The sequence below is a fragment of the Streptopelia decaocto genome (assembly GCF_964273445.1).
Source record: "Streptopelia decaocto genome assembly, chromosome: 2".
Taxonomy (NCBI): domain Eukaryota; kingdom Metazoa; phylum Chordata; class Aves; order Columbiformes; family Columbidae; genus Streptopelia; species Streptopelia decaocto.
Window position 1 is genome coordinate 95,114,556 of NC_138655.1, and position 17,033 is coordinate 95,131,588.

At 42.1% G+C, this 17,033-nt stretch overlaps 1 protein-coding gene across 1 annotated transcript; it reads right to left on the reverse strand.

Moving 5' to 3' along the window:
• Positions 1 to 532: 532 nt before the first annotated feature.
• CD83 (CD83 molecule) lies at positions 533 to 16,563 on the reverse strand. The gene is made up of 5 exons (XM_082045854.1): positions 16,437 to 16,563; positions 16,185 to 16,315; positions 6,016 to 6,232; positions 5,799 to 5,902; positions 533 to 3,997 (listed from the first exon to the last, which is right to left on the reverse strand). The coding sequence occupies exons 1-5, from the start codon at positions 16,477 to 16,479 to the stop codon at positions 3,839 to 3,841; spliced, it is 654 nt and encodes a 217-aa protein (XP_081901980.1). The 5' UTR covers positions 16,480 to 16,563; the 3' UTR covers positions 533 to 3,838.
• Between the last annotated feature and the right edge of the window lie 470 nt (positions 16,564 to 17,033).

Below are 17,033 nucleotides of genomic sequence, written 5' to 3' on the forward strand. Positions count from 1 at the left end.
CTTTATGCTCTCCAAAACGGTCTTACCTATGGCAGAAGAAAGAAGGTAGGGAGGCATTTGGCATGCCTAAAGAACTATATTCTGTTTGTATCATTCACAGACACATACCAAGGATTGCTTTCATCTACATTGTTGAATACAAGCATGCTTGTAGCTCCTGCTCAGGAGAAATAGGTTGAAAACTGATCAGCCTTTACAGAAAATATTACTGTGGCAATGCTGTCAAGGTCACTGTCAGCCTGTGTTATCTGCTGTGTAAGTGCTAGCCACACAAATCAGGCTTAGCTAAGGGCTATAATTCATACACTCAGCATTTTGTGGATTATGTCCTTTAGCTTTCCCTCATTGCTGTTTTGGATATTCACTTAGCTCTGGTGTATGACTGTTGCAATTTCTCTTTGGGGAGAATTCCCTGTGCGGTGCAGTGTTTCACTGTATATTCCTTAATCGCAGGCATACAAACTCACTCGGTACGAGTAATTGTATGTATAACGCTTATTGTTATCTTTGAATGCAGATGGTTCACCTTTGGACAAAACAACAGAAAAATGCAGGTTACAGAAAAACAAACAAACAAAAAACCAACAAAACCTTACAAAACACACAAGAAATACTAACAAGGAAGCTCCTGTGGTTAAGCCCTAGAGAAGAGTTAGGACACCTCAGAACTTTTCCCAGTTCTGATCCAGACTTCTTCAAGAGCTTTCTCATTTCCAGATGTCTTAGCTTTTATTTATAAAACAAAGATTATGGTATTTCCCACTTCATGTATTTATTGAGATTAACTGAATTGCTCATTCTAAACATATTGTAAGAAAGTATTACAAAGAACAGTTCTGGTATACACATATGCTTTTGTATTATGTTACAAAACTAAAGGCATCGATAATAAGAGTGGTGGAAAATCAAACAAATATTTCTGTCCAACGAAACAATTAATCTATATAATCAAAACAGCTTCTCGACTATGCAACATGTGCTCATTCCCTGTATGCCAGACTAGCTGAGGCAGTAACTTTGAAATATGAATAGGTCCATATTACAAGGAAAGGGATATCTCTTCTGAGATACTATGTTGAAAAATACATAGCTCATTCTGTAAGATTTTTCAGCCAACATGTGACTGATGGTTTTTTTTTTTGCCTCTTCCCTGTTAGTGCTGAAGTTGCTGTTATTAACTTTTCTCCTTCACTTGTCTGATTCTCATTCATAATATTTCTAGCTAATGTTAGCTCTTTGTCCTACAATCCCACAACAGTTTCTTTACATCCCAGATGTGCAGGCACCTTCATCACTTTAGAATGTTGCCTGTTTCTCTCCAGCTCTGTGATTCCGTCAAGCATTTTGGCATAAGACTTTCTCACTGCTTATGCCTTCTAAACTCTGTAACACACTTAAGCGGCCTTGAATGTGATCACTTCCACTGCACAGCTGGGCCTACAGCAAATCCCCAGAATCAAACAGTCTGAAATTTCTGAGCCTGAAATTTGACTCCCAGTGTCGTTGCCTCAGGCCCCATCTTCTGTATTGCAGACAGTTTGGCTCAGGGAAAATATAATGGGTATAGTTGCTTACACAAAGTCCCTTTTTTCATTCTGTCCTATTTATATATCTGAAGAAATAATTTTGAAAGTCTTTCAGCCTTTGCTGCTGATTAATTATCAACCACCTCAGCCAAATTTTCACTTCCTTCCTAATGTCCTCTCTCCTTAGAAAAACAAACAAACAAACAACCCCCTTCCTCCCCCCCCCAAAAAACAACAAAAAGAAGCCCACCCACCTGTGACTATCAGGTATTAGGGCTTTCTGACCAAATGGAGAAACTTGATGTACCCTAGGTCACTAGGTCAGTTATTGTACATGCACATTCATTTCATATTACTGCTATTTAAACGTACAGGTCACCCATGACAGTGCTCCATGTTTAAAAGTAACCATGAGTAGATTGAAACACCCTCGTGCTTTCCCTCAGGACTTGCCTGTCAGTAAGGAACAGGAGTTTTAGAATGTACTTTGGACACAAAGTGAAAATTTGAGAAAAATTTATATGGTCTTAGTTCCTTAGAAATGCATAAAATTATCCATTGCTTAATCAATTATACACACATACATGCTGTCTCTCACAGAAGAGGCCAGATCAGGCATCTACATTATTTGATGTAATTATCGTAGTTGTAAAATAAAATTCAATTGATACGGAGTATTTCTGGGTTTATTTGCCATATGTGGGACACAAAGACAAGTGTTTGGTTACGTTTGAATTTTTATTTCAAGTATGTTACACACATCTATATGTAAAAATTGATTATAAAAAAGCAAATGTGGCATTAATTTACCATGCTCTAAGTAAATTGCATATCCCTTGTAACCATTCTTCTGGTCAGGAGCCCCTTGAACTTCATCAATGGAGACATTTACCCTGCTCACAGAGGCAATACTGAGGATGCACAGTGCTTTCCCACCATCAGTGCTTTAAAATCAGTCAAAGGATTACGGAGAGAGCTGCCTTGTCACAGCCTGGAATTCCAAACTGTGCTAAAAATCCAAGTGTTGTGGTTTAACTCTTGAAGGACTTTTTTTTTTTTTAAGATTGTGTTCTTAAGTGCTTGCAAATGTTCGTGTTTTAGCTCAAATTCTTATGTTGTAGTCTAAACACCTGCAGTCACTCTAGACTCCTCTTCCTTTGCTTTTGGAACCAGCAGCCTGATAAGGGAAGGTCCTTGATTTCAGACTCCAGAATCTCTCTTGCTTTCTTTGGTCCAAGAGGACAAGCCTTCTCTCCCTTATATTGTATGCCTGGTCCAGTTTTTCTCATGTCCTTGCTTCATACATACTACACACTGTCAACACCAAAAGCAGGTGCTCATCTGTCTCATCTCCCATTCCTATATCTCACAGCTGCCTCATCACAAAGATATGGACAGTTGATTTCTTCCGAGCCATGGCTTTGGTTATCGCTCGTGTAACTTGACTGACATAGGTGTCACCTACATTCAACTTCACGTTTTATAAACCACAAAATAGGTTATCTTCACATGACTGTAATGTCACTGGCTGCTTCATTCTTATTTTTGTTGCTTTAAGGTTAACAGCCTCATTGAAGCTTCCTATGTATTGACCTAACTAGAGATGCCTCTGGGAAATGTGTCCCAACTCCTCTTGAAGAGATAGAAAGTTCCTCTCAGTACAGAAAGACTTCTAGAATATTATCTCTCTTACATTTCAGCTTGTCTGTCACTCTGAGATTTTAAAGTGAATGTTGATTCGATCCACCCAGGATAAGAGTATGAAGTTACCTTTTCAGCTTACTTGAACATCACATGACAAGTTACAAACTGTTTCCAGTAAAGGAACTCCATCCAGAACCAGGCTTGGAGCAGACACAGGCCCACACACTTCACTTTCCATACTGCAGCACCTGTTGAGTTTGCTTTTGAAAGACGAGAGCTATTAGTTCAGTGAAGGGCTTAATTCACCAGCTTTGCATTGCCATGGCCTCCTTATAAGCTGGTCTTCGTCTCACAGGAGCATTCTTGCTCAGGACAAGAGGGCTTCACAGCAGACTAAAATAAAGTTGATACCAACTTCATAACAGCATACTAACATCATTGTGTAGCTGTAATGGTATATCTTAGCCACCAAACTCCCAAAAGTTACTGTAGTGCATAATGGAGCTTTTCGAAGGCTTGTCCAGCACAAGCAGTTCACTGATGGATTACCTATGCTTTCAGGCTGTTCTGAAGAGGCTGTATATTAGCATTTATTTCCTCTATGTACCACTCGGCCATCCAGCTTGTGTCATGTTTACCGATGAGCCCATGGTGCCATCAACATCAGCTCAGACAGAACTTGAAGTAAGCCCACTTTTGTAAGAGCTGTCATGGTTTGAATCCTGGCCAGTTGACATTTCATGTACATTGATGATGGTGAGCATGTGTTTCATATCTGGTCTGGTTTTCTGATAATTGAGAGACATACTCTCTTTTCTTAGGCATGTCTAAAACAAAACAGAAAGGAAAGCTTAAAACTGAGGGTTCCTAAGAAAGCAATTTTTTTTTTTAAGTGTGAAAGTTCTACTTTTTCTCCTTGCTACCCACACCTTAGACCTTTTTGATTTATTTGTCACCAGAAGCATTCAGCATCCAGCATCCTTGCTCAATCAAGGAGCTTTATAGGGCAAAAGCCTTAGTCAAAAAAGGAAATTTATATTTAATTAAAATTTTCATATAAACAGGCATTGCATCAAACTCTTGCAAGTTTGTTTCCACCTGCCTTCAGTACAGGTCTATGTCCAAAATATTTTCAACAAGTTGTCAAAGTCAAGCCCTATTCCTGACACCAGTCCTAAACTTATTGTTGCTCTTGAGTTTAGCGGAGATAAGGCACAATCTCTACTAAAGGAGAGTACAAGGCAACCTGTAAGAACTTAACAGGCATTTGAAATAATGAAGCTTACTTGTGAGATCAGGTCGATATTAAACTTTGCTGAAAGCTAGGTTGATACTTGAGACTGTACATCACCCAAGAGTGAGATACATGATAATTCCACCAGGGTGGTTAGCTTCACTACACAGCTCTGCTTCTTTTTAACTGCACCACTAAAACTGAGACTTTTTTTTTTACATATGAGAAGGAGAGGTTTCTGTAGAAATCTGAAATTATTTCAGGACACTGAGCAGAACAGGGGCATCTGTCTCTTCTGAGTGATATCCTTGCTTTCATGCTTTCATCCTAACAAATTCCTACAAGATTTATCTTGTCAAACCTTAGTCTGAACGGCACAAATTACTGGCAGGATTGTCAATCTAACAAAGAGACAGGCATAAATTTAATTGCTCCCTGAAGATACATGAAAAGCTACATTTAGCTGCAGCTAATTAGATATTCTCCAATCAACAGTTATGATTCATCTGCTGAGGAGCAAAACAAGAAGGCAAATATGAAATAGGCAACAAAATTTAAATCTGACCTCCCAAAATGCTGCAGTTGGTTTGGGTTTGTTCTTAATTAGAAACGCAGCCGGTGTTGCTCTGTACCAACACCCAAGGCTCGTGCTGCCTCTAAGCCAGGGGACGCAGACCTCTGCATGTGGCAGTGGCTTCATCGCTACCATAGACAAGGTTTAGTCTTGCTCCTGTGCAGTGAGCTTCCCAAATACCACCTCCTCCTCCCACCTTTCCTAGAACTACCAACTAGCATTGGAGTTACAGATAAAGCCTCAAGGAGGTTCTTTTCTGAGATTCTTAAAATGTCTGTTTCACAAGAAAGGCAGAGCTTCACAAAAATGCCCATCTGAAATGGGGTTATCATCAGTTTAGGGGTATGAAAGCTGAGGCAAAAAAACAGGTGGATTTGAACTCATCCATCATGCTGTCACACGAAGCAAAGCCATGGGTAGAGAAGGGATCCCAGGGGCCTGTGCTTCTATATCAGGCAAATGCTGTTCCCAAGTACCAAACCAGAAGAGCTTCTGATGTGCCCTTAAACTGCAGAGTAGCTTGCACTCAGAGTAACTGGAAGCAGAAAAGGGCACCAGGGTGCAGGAAAATGACTGTCTGGTTTGAGTTAGATCAGGGTCCAGTGAAGTGTTTTGTCTCTTTGGGACTCCATCCTGTGTTCCTCATGCACCTGAGTTTCCTATGGCTTTGAAAATACTGTCTATTTAAAGGATTTGGTCATAAATTCAGTATGAACACCAACTTCTGACCAGCTATTTTAAGGTGCTGTTAACAGAGAAAATGAGTGGAGGTTTTTTGTTGGTTTTGGATGATTTGTTTATGAGAAAGGGAATTACTTACACAGGTAAAAAAGATGAGCAGCAAATAAAAAATCCCGAGACAAGTCAGCATGAAAAGCTCAGCTTTGTACTTTTTTAATTTTTCGTTTTCTATTCCAGGGCAACCTAAAATGTAAAGCAAAGCGTTACATCGTTCTAGTGTCTGTAAAATATTGTTAAACAGTTGCCTTAATGAAATGCCATGTGGAGCATGGGACAGTCAAAAGCGTCTACCGTACCTGTTACTTTTAACGTGACTATGCTGCTCAGATTGTGTTCTCCACTCTGTTTCCCCAAAGTGCACTTATATGTCCCACTGTTTTGGCTGGTCACATTATTGATCCTCAGTGAAAAGAAGGTGTCATTGGAGAGCTCCAGGGACCCTCTGAGTTCTCTTGGATAATGAGATTCCACATCAAGGGTTTTCCATGTTATTCCTTCGCCATCTCCCGCCATCTGGAAAAGACAAATATATATCTTGTCTTGGGCAACAGTGTCATCCTGAGTTTTAGGGGAAAGAGTTTTAAAGCTGGCTTATGGCTGAAAACGCAGAGGCTGAAAAGAGCTGGTCAGGGAGCGGGGAACCTCAAAAACATCTATGCTCACAATCAAAAAGTATTCGCTTTTTTGATAAATAGATACTATATTTTTAAATAGATACTATAGAGCTATTCTGTAATGGCTTCTTAATCTGCCTCACCCGGACACAATCCTGGTAGAGATGTAAGATGAGAAAAGGCAGCAGTAGAGTTTGCTCTCAAAGTGTCTGCACAGAGGCCCCAGAAGAGTTCAAACAGAGAGAGACAACCCAGGGGGCTGGAGCGGAGACAGCGAGAGGCAGCCCTACCCAGCTGGCAAGCTGTGGCCATGGGGACCAGGCATCCCCAGGAGAGTGTGGCAGCAGGCAGGTGGGTGCCACTGCTGCCTGCGCTTGCCCTGCTGGCACACTTGTCACCACGTACGCCGCAGCATGCCAGCTCTGCCAGTACAGGCTGGCATCCTCCCAGTGATCCCACAGCCCAGAGGTCCCAGCCCTGGAAACTGCACTTTCCCGTGCCAGATTCTGCGCAGCTGATCCCTGAAAGCACAGGGTCTCTCTGGAGGAATGAGGGTTTCCCCCCACCTCCTCTCCACTCTTTATTGGAACTAAAGAACAAAAATTGCTTCAACTCCTTCAGATTTGGTTGCATGAAGGTCACCAGCAGGTTCTGGTGCACTTGGGGAGCATTCGTATGTTGAATTTCTTAATTGTAACCAGAAGACCTACATTCCTTGGCATTGCTGAGAGGCTGCTGGAGGAATGAAGTGTATTCCCAAAACAGTTTGTACTGCGGGGCGATAGGATGCACTGAAAATGACAATTGGCTGGGAGCCACAAAGAAGAGAGAAATCACTGACTTGATTTGAAAGATGGGAGAAGGGTTTGAATTAGCCCATGTCCATTCTTATTCATCGACATCGCTCCCTGGGATTTGAGGCAGCGTGCTCTCCATGAAGGTTTCCTGAGTAATGAATTCGACCTTTCTGTGGAGCCAGAGCCAGCTCATACAGTTCAAGGCTCAGCTTTTCAGCCAAACTTATAACTAACGTAAGCCAAGGCTTTATTATGATGATTATTTTATTTTAATAGACACATATTTGGGTTGCATGTCAGTGCTTACTTTCTATCAGTATAGCTACTTTATCAGGGCATAACAGTTGCACTGTAAATTGCTGAAATTAACACCATTTTTTCATGCTGAGACTAGGAGCATCTGGTTCCCCTTTTGTGTATTTGCATGAGGAAATCATACTCAGGAGTCTGGAGAGAAATATGGGCCCTGTGTTCCATCATACTTTGCTACTTTTGCATCCCTAAAATGGTGTAAAATAAGCTTCAAGTTGGGGAACTTTTCAGGAACTGTGGATTCAGACCAAAGCACAAGATTTTGTTAATTGTAAAGATCCTTTCTCAGAAAGCTTGGGGGTTTTCAGCACATCAACTGAAACACAAAGCAGTAATTCCCTGGGGCTTTCCACATTTTACCCAGCAAGAGGGAAGAAAGTACCTTCTTCCTCTTAATCCCTCAGTAAATTTACCCCAGCTTCTCTTTCTTATTATGCTCAACATCAAGCAGCTATGAGACAAACTGGGGTTTCAGGCTATAAGGACTTCACTGTGCCACAGGGATTTAGATATTTTCAGGCACTGCGCATTGTCAGAGATGTGGCCAGAGAAATTCCAATACCCAGGCTGGGCTCAGCTCTGGTTACAAGTGGGTCAATAGCAGTTAAGTGGATAGAGTTGACCTCCCTCAGATCTAATTTTTGCCACTCTCCCTTCCCTTACCACCCCCTGCCTCAGTGAAATTTAAAACTGCCCACAGGGCAATTGAGAGAACCAGCCAGGCTGTCCTTCACGTTGCCTTAAAATGCAGATAGGAGGTCTGAGTAACACACAGAAAATTAGTTTTGTGTTTGTTGTATTGGTTTGGCAGGGGGGGGATTGGATTTGGTTTGGTTTTTTTGTGGGTTTTGTTGTGGTTGTTTTGTTTGGTTGGTTGGTTTTCTCCATTCACTGGTAGCATAAATAATTGCTGTCTTGGGTGGTAAATGGTACTGTGATTCTCATGGATGAGACTTGGGAACCAGAAAACACTTTGATCTTTCTGTATGCAATTGTAATCACCACTGCTAGTATAAGGGAGAAGTAAATTAAGTCCATGTATCCTATGCCTGACCATGCGCTTATTCCCAGTAAGGTTTTTGGTAAATGATTTAACTTCCCTATCTTAATGGGTACACAGAGATAGGATTAATGATTGCCTCCTAAACTCTTTGAGGTGCTCAGCTTAAGCATAGTTGCTGTCACAGGTACAGTGACAATGACTCTGGAAACAAGCAAGTCAGAACTTGGCCTTGCTCAGACCTGCTCTGTGTAAGGCAAAGCACAATCCATGAAGCTACACTAACAACATGCCTTTCCCCAAAATAGAAGAAAAAATTACTTTATGTCCTAATCTGACTGCCTCACTTGTGGAGAAACCAGTTGCAATCTGGATGAGGATCGTGAACCTTTGCCTTTGGGGAGGAGGAGGAACAGTTTATATATGTGGGTTTAATTAGGGGGTTGCATGCCTCACCTTCATTAAATTTCCACTCTTTTTGAAGAGCAGAGACAGGAAAGCAGTCTGTGGTGGTGGTGGTGTGCTCTGCAGTCTCCTCACATTTTTTAGGTTACAGAGACATCTGGTGGCATTTTTCCCAGCCTCTACATGCAGTGTGTCCATCCCCACTCAGATGTCACAGAAACCCTTTCTCTGACGCCTAAATGAAACCTTTTCCACTGCAATATTATCTATTACCATGTTAAAAAAAAAAAAAAAAAATTAACCACTCCCTTTTAAAATTCTTTAAATAATAAGAAAACATCTGAGCAAATTTTCAGTGTGTGTCCCCATATCCCAGCCATGTAAAAGGAAGTCTACAAGATGTTCAGTAAGGTCATCATTCTGCCTCTTACTCTATTCAAGCTAACCTCTCCCCCACCCCAAACCTAATTAAAATTTAAGATTACAAAAATGCCACTTTGTATGCCGCCTCCTGTGAATTACTTGGCGGACTCTCACTAGACAGATCGTTCCACAGCTCAAGCTCCTATGATAATCCAGTGCTAATTCACGCCAAGTGTCTTCCAGGTGATACCACAGCCCGAGGTAAATGCCAGGGGTTTTACCTAATTAATTCCACACAAGCTTAGAGGGATCGAAGCAAGTGCTGTTGGTGGCAGCAATCCACTTGTGTAGGGACCATCCTCTTTAATCAGTGACAAAATATCTTCTACCCACATTTTGTTTGTGGTTTATTTCCCTTCCACCTTGTTAGCAAGCAAGCTATGGTACACCAGCCCTCGCTTCTCCCCACCTCCAAAGGGAGGAGAAAAGGGAGGTGGTCTTTTCCTGTTCCCATGTTGGCTGTTAATGGCTTTACCAAAATTCAAAAGGCAAATGATGAGTTGTGTAGTGATGGGTAGAAATGCTAGTGAATCTAACTGCATTAAAAGGGTCTTGTTGCCATTCTGTCTGCTGGGGGTTACTGAAACAAGAATTTAGCTGGGGAATGGGGACCTGCAGGCTGGCAGCCCCATTCTGCCTATCTGCATAAAACTACCCATTAAGAAAATTAAACAACAAAATAAATGTGTGTTTATTTTTGTCACAATATCTGTGACAGGCTTTGTCAGAAATCATCTGGGGGGACTAAGTCTGTTTTTCTCCATCACCTTCATGGCAATGAGAAGGAATGCTACCCCCAGGGGCTGATACTGAGCGATACCTTCATTAATGACATGGACACTGGGACAGAGGACTCACTCAGCAAGTTTGCAGATGACACAAAGCTGGGAGGAGTGGCTGATATGGCAGAGGGTCATGTTGCCGTACAGAGGGACCTCAACAAGTTGGAGAAATGAGTTGACAGGAACCTCATGAAGTTCAGCAAATGGAAATGCTGAGTCCTGCCTCTGGGGAGGAACAGCCCCAGGCACCAGTACAGGCTAGGGCCAACCTGCTGGAAAGGTCCTGAGGGTGCTGGTGGACACCAAGCTGCCCATGAGCCAGCAAAGAGCCCTTGAGGCAAAGGTCAACAGCCTCCTGGGCTGAATTAGGCAGAACATCCCCAGCAGGTCAAGGGAGGGGATCCTTCCCCTCTGCTCAGCACTGGTGAGACACATCCGGAATGCTGGATCCAGCGCTGCACTCCCCAGTATAAGAGAGACATGGACATACTGGAGACAGTCCAGCAAAGGGCCATAAAAATGATTCAAGGTTTGGAGCATCTGGCCTATAACAAGAGGCTGAGGGAGACAGGACTGTTCAACCTGAAGGAGACAAGGCCCAGGGGCATCTTAGCAATATGTACTTGGTTGCCAGGGGGACAAAGAAACTGAAACCAGGCTCTTCTCAGCAGCCTCCAGAAGCAAGATAAGAGACAATGGGCACAAACTGGAATTCAGGAAATTCCATTTAAACATAAGAAAAAAACCTTTTTACTGTAGACGTGGTTGAACACTGGAATGGGCTGCCCAGAGAGGGTCAGGAGTCTCTATCCTTGGAGATATCCAAAACCTAACTGAGCAACCAGCTGTCATCGACTTACTTTAGTGAGTTTAACTGAAAGTTCCTCTAGTTTCTAAAAGCCTGGAAACACTTGATCTAAATAGGCTGCAATTTTCCCACATGTATTCTCTCATAAATTGGCTGATTCCCGTTAAGTTTCTCCTAGACTGGTGCTTTTTGGTAAGAATAGTGGTGGTGACACAGTGGATATTAAAATAGGATAGGTTTGATTGAAAATAAAACTGAGCTGATCTATTTCTGTTCTCTGACTGGATTAATTATGAGAAATAGGTAGAATAATTAGGCCTCCAAAATTTAAGTGCTCTTCAGCAAATACTTCTTTTTCAGAGAACTAAAAACAAGGTGGAAGAAGAAAGAGGCGTGCTTTTCTTAGTCCTAGCTGACTGGGGTTTAGCTGCAGTTTAGCTACAGCGTTACATGACAGTGCCACTAACAAAGTCAATTCACCTGTGCTGTAGTCCTTGCACCCAAGTAATAAGTTAAAACTTAATTTTATCTTGTCCATGTGCAAGCAAGCAGTTGTTAAGTTAGAACTCATGTTCTCTGCTCTCATAAATACCTTTTCTCATAGAACTTTTCCCAGGCTAAGGTGTTACATTGGCTCCCATGTAAATCAAAATGCCAATATAATCAATTTTTCCCATAAAGGCAAATTTTTATTTCAAACAAAAGGGTTCAGGTCCAAAACTGATGTCAGTTTAAAGGTGGAATGTATTAACATTAATTTATTTTCTTCTGATGGTGGGATGATTGTAAAAATGGTTCTATTTAAAATTATACCAGGAATAATGGCCAAGTTGAAATTTCTGACTGCTAAAGAGATCTAAAAACTACACACAACCAGAAGGAATTTATTTTGTGAAGCAAAATATCTAGAATTCTGGCAATGCCTGACACCCAGAAACTGAGCTTAAACTGCTTAATAGGTGTGTTTTTCAGCACAAAAGCACTTTCATGTTTCATTAGTGCTGAAGGTGCATCCATATGGTTCCTATGAAGTGTCATGTAGAGACACCAACATTAAATCTGAAAAATACAGATATAAATTGTGGGCACATGTGCATGAACTCTGACAGTGCTTTAGAGGGGAAACAAAAAGGAAGAAAAACCAAGCCCAACCTCAAAACAAAAGCAAAGGAACTGCATGTGACACACGAGCCAGCTGGAAAAGCCCTATGACTCAGTCACACAACCTCTTTACTTTTTTTTTATCTAAGGGCATCCAGTACTAGATCATGTCAGGCAAAACAATTGTTTTGCTTATGAAATCATTTCCACTGTTCCCTTCTTGTCTAAATCATTAATGTGTTGGAGCTACTTGGAGCTGAATAGATGTCTGAGAAGCATTTGACTGTATTTCTTGTGTGTTAGAAATTAGACTGAAGTAATTTAGCAACTATTTACCTATGCTAATAGATAATAGCTATGCACATTTAGCAAAAGTAATTTCCTTTGAAGGAAGGTGCGATTAATATTAAATGTCTATAAGGTTTATTCTTATTTTGCAATATGACTTGCCCGTCTAATTCTGCCACAATTTTGTATTTTTCAGGGAAGTGTTTTAAAGTTAACAGGATTCTCTCCAGTGAAGTACAGCCTTCTTTCCTCTTCCTCGAGATTTGTTTTAGATTAAGACTTTTCTGGCTATCACATGAACAAAACAGTGAAATATCCACTGGTATTTCGTTTGTGTGTGTTTAAACTTGGTTTTCAACCTGGATATAAAGTGGTAATCATGAGATTTTATTGAGTGGTTCTCATTTTCAATGTACTGCACAAAGGGAAACTGTTCACTTTTCAATAGCCCTTCAAGGCAAAACTGTAAGTAAAGTTTCATTGCCAAGATTCTTGTTTTGTAGGTGGGCCACAGAGATTCAAACCAATATTTCCATACACAATTCCAGCGTCTGAGTGCTTATGCAAAAATAACCTAGACTGCACTTCTCAGCTGGCAAACTTCCACACTGCTTATCCACGGTTTTATGGTATGTAGGTTGCCCAGCATTCCTAAAAATGGGCCTCCTTTAAAGGTGTACCATCACTATGAAAACTCCTCCCTAATTTTCTCATGGCCACATAGTGAATGGAGTGAGACCTGCACCAGGCTGGAAGAGGACTTGGTGCTCTACCTTCCCCGCAGTGGGCTAGGTCTGCCTGCTTCAACTATTTCTAAGTAAAACTCATTTTGTCTGAGCTGCCCAACTGTGGTCCTGATTCTGCACAGAACTACTCACACAAGTGACTTCACACATGTGAATAACCTAATTAGCACCAAAGATACTGGGCACACAACAGGTTTGCAGTACAAGACATTAGCAAAAGTGAAGGGATGCAATCCTTCCTTTTTACTTCCAGTTGGATTTAGACACCAGAATACTAACTCCTTTAAACTATTGTTTAACCATACAAAACTGAAAAAGCAAGTACTTCTAAATAGCATCCTTGTTGATTTTTTTTTTAAGCAGATCATAGCAAACTATTTAAAAGTACCCCTTAACTGATGAAAGCACACAGAAGTGCAGTGGGAAGGAGGGGGGGTTTGTTCACCCTGCACAAACAGCTGCACATACAGTGCTGTAACATTCTCACCATCATTTTTTTAAAGTGTCAGAAGCAAAGGTTAATTGGTTGCATTTACTGCACAGTTTAAAGGGACCTCATACAAAAGATTTAGCCTAACAGCTGCTTGAACTTAGCAGTCTGAAATTTCATACCATTTGTTGGAATTACCTTTTAATTAGCCCTTTGGGGGTATACGTGGTGTTTATTGATTAATCCTTCAGTAGTTGTTTTTTAAATAACAGATTAATACTCTCTGGGTAGCCCACTCACGTTCTGCCATTCTCCCACCCTCCATTGGCAGTGTTGGGTGGGGACAGCAGCGCACAGCCAAAGCAATGAGAGGCGAGAGCTTCAAGATGCTGCCTATTTATCTACCCCCACGAGCAGGAGAAGCATTGCTTCTTCAACACGAGACACTGAGCCTAAATTACTTTTTCCTGTCGAGAGTCAGGCTTTTAACTTTGGTGCTGTGCCTTTCCTAATACGGCTGTGACTGTGGCTTGGGCTAACGTCACCAAGAGTGGCGTTAGCTGCCTGCGCCCACTTCCCACCTCCCTCCTGGGATGAGTAACCAGAAGACACAGTACCATTGTCAGTGTTACCCACCCCTGAGGATGGTGGCAAGAGCTGAAGATAACTAGATTTTGTTACTTCTTGCAGTTTTGGCAGTGCCAGCAAAGAAAAAAGGGCATGAGGTCCTGGCATGATGGGCACTGAGAAAAGTGGCTTTTCCTGAGTCAGATGAAGCAGGAAGAGTGAAGAGACCATGGAGAGAGAGGAGGTTGGCGGGACAGGGCAAGAGAGGTGCAGTGGCAGTCAGGACCATAACAGGACCGGTGAGGAAGGGGCACAAACAATACACATCATCAAATATCACCCTCCCCTCCATGTGCAGTCTGGTTTTGCCCAGATGGAACTGTAAAGAGCTATGAGACAACACAGAACTGGGTCCACAGGGTTTTCTTACATTCTTCCACTAGGGCAGTGGCTTTTGGGTCCTGTTTGCTGCCACTGAATTCAGAAGGACATCCTTCTGGAGGATCCCCACACTTCAGCCTGCTGAAAGTGTTTTTGTTTTAGTTGACTTCCAGCACTGGTTTGGGGGACAATTTTCAGAGATTCAGTCAACCTCTCTGTTTATTCTTCCCTTATCAACTCTGCTCAACTCCACCAAGGTCCATTAGACTGCATGGTTTATCTGCAATGACCTCCCTGCCCTGCCTAGATTCTGTGGGAAACATGGGGCCCTAAGTAATTAGCATGTGTCGTATGGAAAATACATGTCCTTATCCAGCTTTTGAAGCAGAAAGCAAAAAAAGAATAAGTTGATACCTATCACAGCTCCCATAATAATGTTCAACCAAATGTATTATTCTCTCCTCTCTATCTCCCACCTGTGCTTAGTTCAGCATTTTGGAAAAAGAAAGGCACTAGAGATGCTGCACTTGCTGATGGGCTGGTACATTCAAAACAGCTCTTTGAGGGTTAGGTATTTTTGGATTACAGTTGTCATCTAGTCCGTAGGCAGATGCTCATTGTTGTACCAGCACTGAAACTCAGATGTGTTGCAAGTTTCAGCCACAGAAGCCTGATCTAGCAGTGTTGTTTGTTGGTTTACCAGAGGGAATAATTTTAAAACTTTATCTGACCAAACTACTGAGGAAGCCAAGGCTGTGGCTTTATGTTCTGGCAGAGATAAATTAACAGTTTTCACTCACCAAAACCAAGGTTTTTTCCTCTTCCATTGCTCTCCCAGCACATGGGAAAGTAATTCAACTCTGTAACCCACTAAATCTTAATGCACAGATTTATTTTCCACTATTGCAAGAAGGAACAGCGAGTTGATTTAACAGGGAACAAGAGGACCACCAGCACTGACCCTTGGTAAGTAGCAGGAGTGTATGGCTGGGAATGATGAATGGGGGAGAACAAAACCTTCTATTTTTCCTGTTAGTTTGGCTCACACCCTAAGCTGAAATGAGGCACTGAAATGCAAATACACAGTACCATACAGCAAGTCAACAGCCACTTCTTCACCCACTGTGCAACTCTACCTCTCTTTCTATAAGAAATTTTATCTTGAAAGTGTTGAACAGGATTTTCTTCTCATTAGCCAATTGATCCTTGTAGCCCTCCTGCAAATAGGTGGTCAGCAGGACAGTCAAGATGTGACTTTTACTTTGTGACTGCAAAGAGATAACTCCGAATTTCTAGCTCTCCATCTGCCTTCTGCATACCCTGCCCTTATGCTCACCCCCACTAGCCAAAACTTCCTAAAGAATAGCAAGTACTTGAGTATTGCTTCTATTCCAAAGAAAAATTCAGCTCCTATTTGGGGGGGAGATTCACCAAGGGACATCACTGATGTTGCAAAGTTTAAATACCATTTTTTGGTCTGAAATAAAATCCTGGAAACACTCCTCTTTGTAGTAGGATTTGGCAGGCTGTATGTGGGGCATCACCTGCATCCTGATTCCTGGAAGCCAGCAATAGTTAGATAGAAAAGCAAGCTGAGAACAATTCAGGGATCATACTCGAATAGTCTGTCTACAATGACATGGAAAATTCCTGTTCTTCATGATCAGCTCAAATGCTTTCATTGCTGCCCTATCTCAGCCGCACTGACAGAAGGATGCCTCTTCATAAAATAACCAATTTTGTACAAGACAAGCCAGGATCAGACAAGAAAGCAAAGCAGACTGCTCAAGTAACTTAGGCTATTTCCTTACTTTATACCAAGATGCCCTCTGGTAGGTGACAGGGGAGTCCCAAAGAACTTTACAGGGCAGCAGCACTTCTTCGGCACATCTCACAGCAACATCAGGGACCGCCACAGAAGCCCCGTGGATCACGCACCAAACTGCAAAGCACAGGTACACATCACTTTTAAAAGGGATTCCCTCAGTAATATCTTCCCAAAACATGTCCCTAGAAAACAAGTGTGAAAGACCAGAATGGAAAAGGCAAGGCTCCACACTTACCATTGCACATGACAATGAGCAGAGCGCAGACCATTGAAGACATGGCTTTTGCTGCTTAAAGTGACAGAGCAACAGCAGCGTGCCTCTTCACAGGACAGACTGTGAGAGCAGACTGAAACTGCTACTGCTTCTGGAGTGATATTTCTGGAGGCAGACTGGGGAATCCCCCTAACCACCTATCTCAAAGTTCCGGGTCACAGGGAAATTCCCTACGTATAGAGACCAGTGCTCCTCCCATTTGGTCTGTTAGCTCACTCCCATTTCTACAACTGCCTGCATGGGTAGCATCTCAACTCCCTTGATTTCTTTGTTTTTTTTCTCCCTGCTCTGTGTTGATCTGAACAGAAATAAGGTTGATCATAGGGCACTGTGGATCAGCATGAAGGGCATCAAAATCAGCACTGAAAGAAACTCTCTCTGAGTGAGAAGGAAAAGGGTTTGTCAGCCTCCCAAAATCACAGAATCACAGAATCGCAGAATGTTAAGGATTGGAAGGGACCGCAAAAGATCATCTAGTCCAATCCCCCTGCCGGAGCAGGAATACCTAGATGAGGTTACACAGGAAGGTGTCCAGGTGGGTTTTGAATGTCTCCAGAG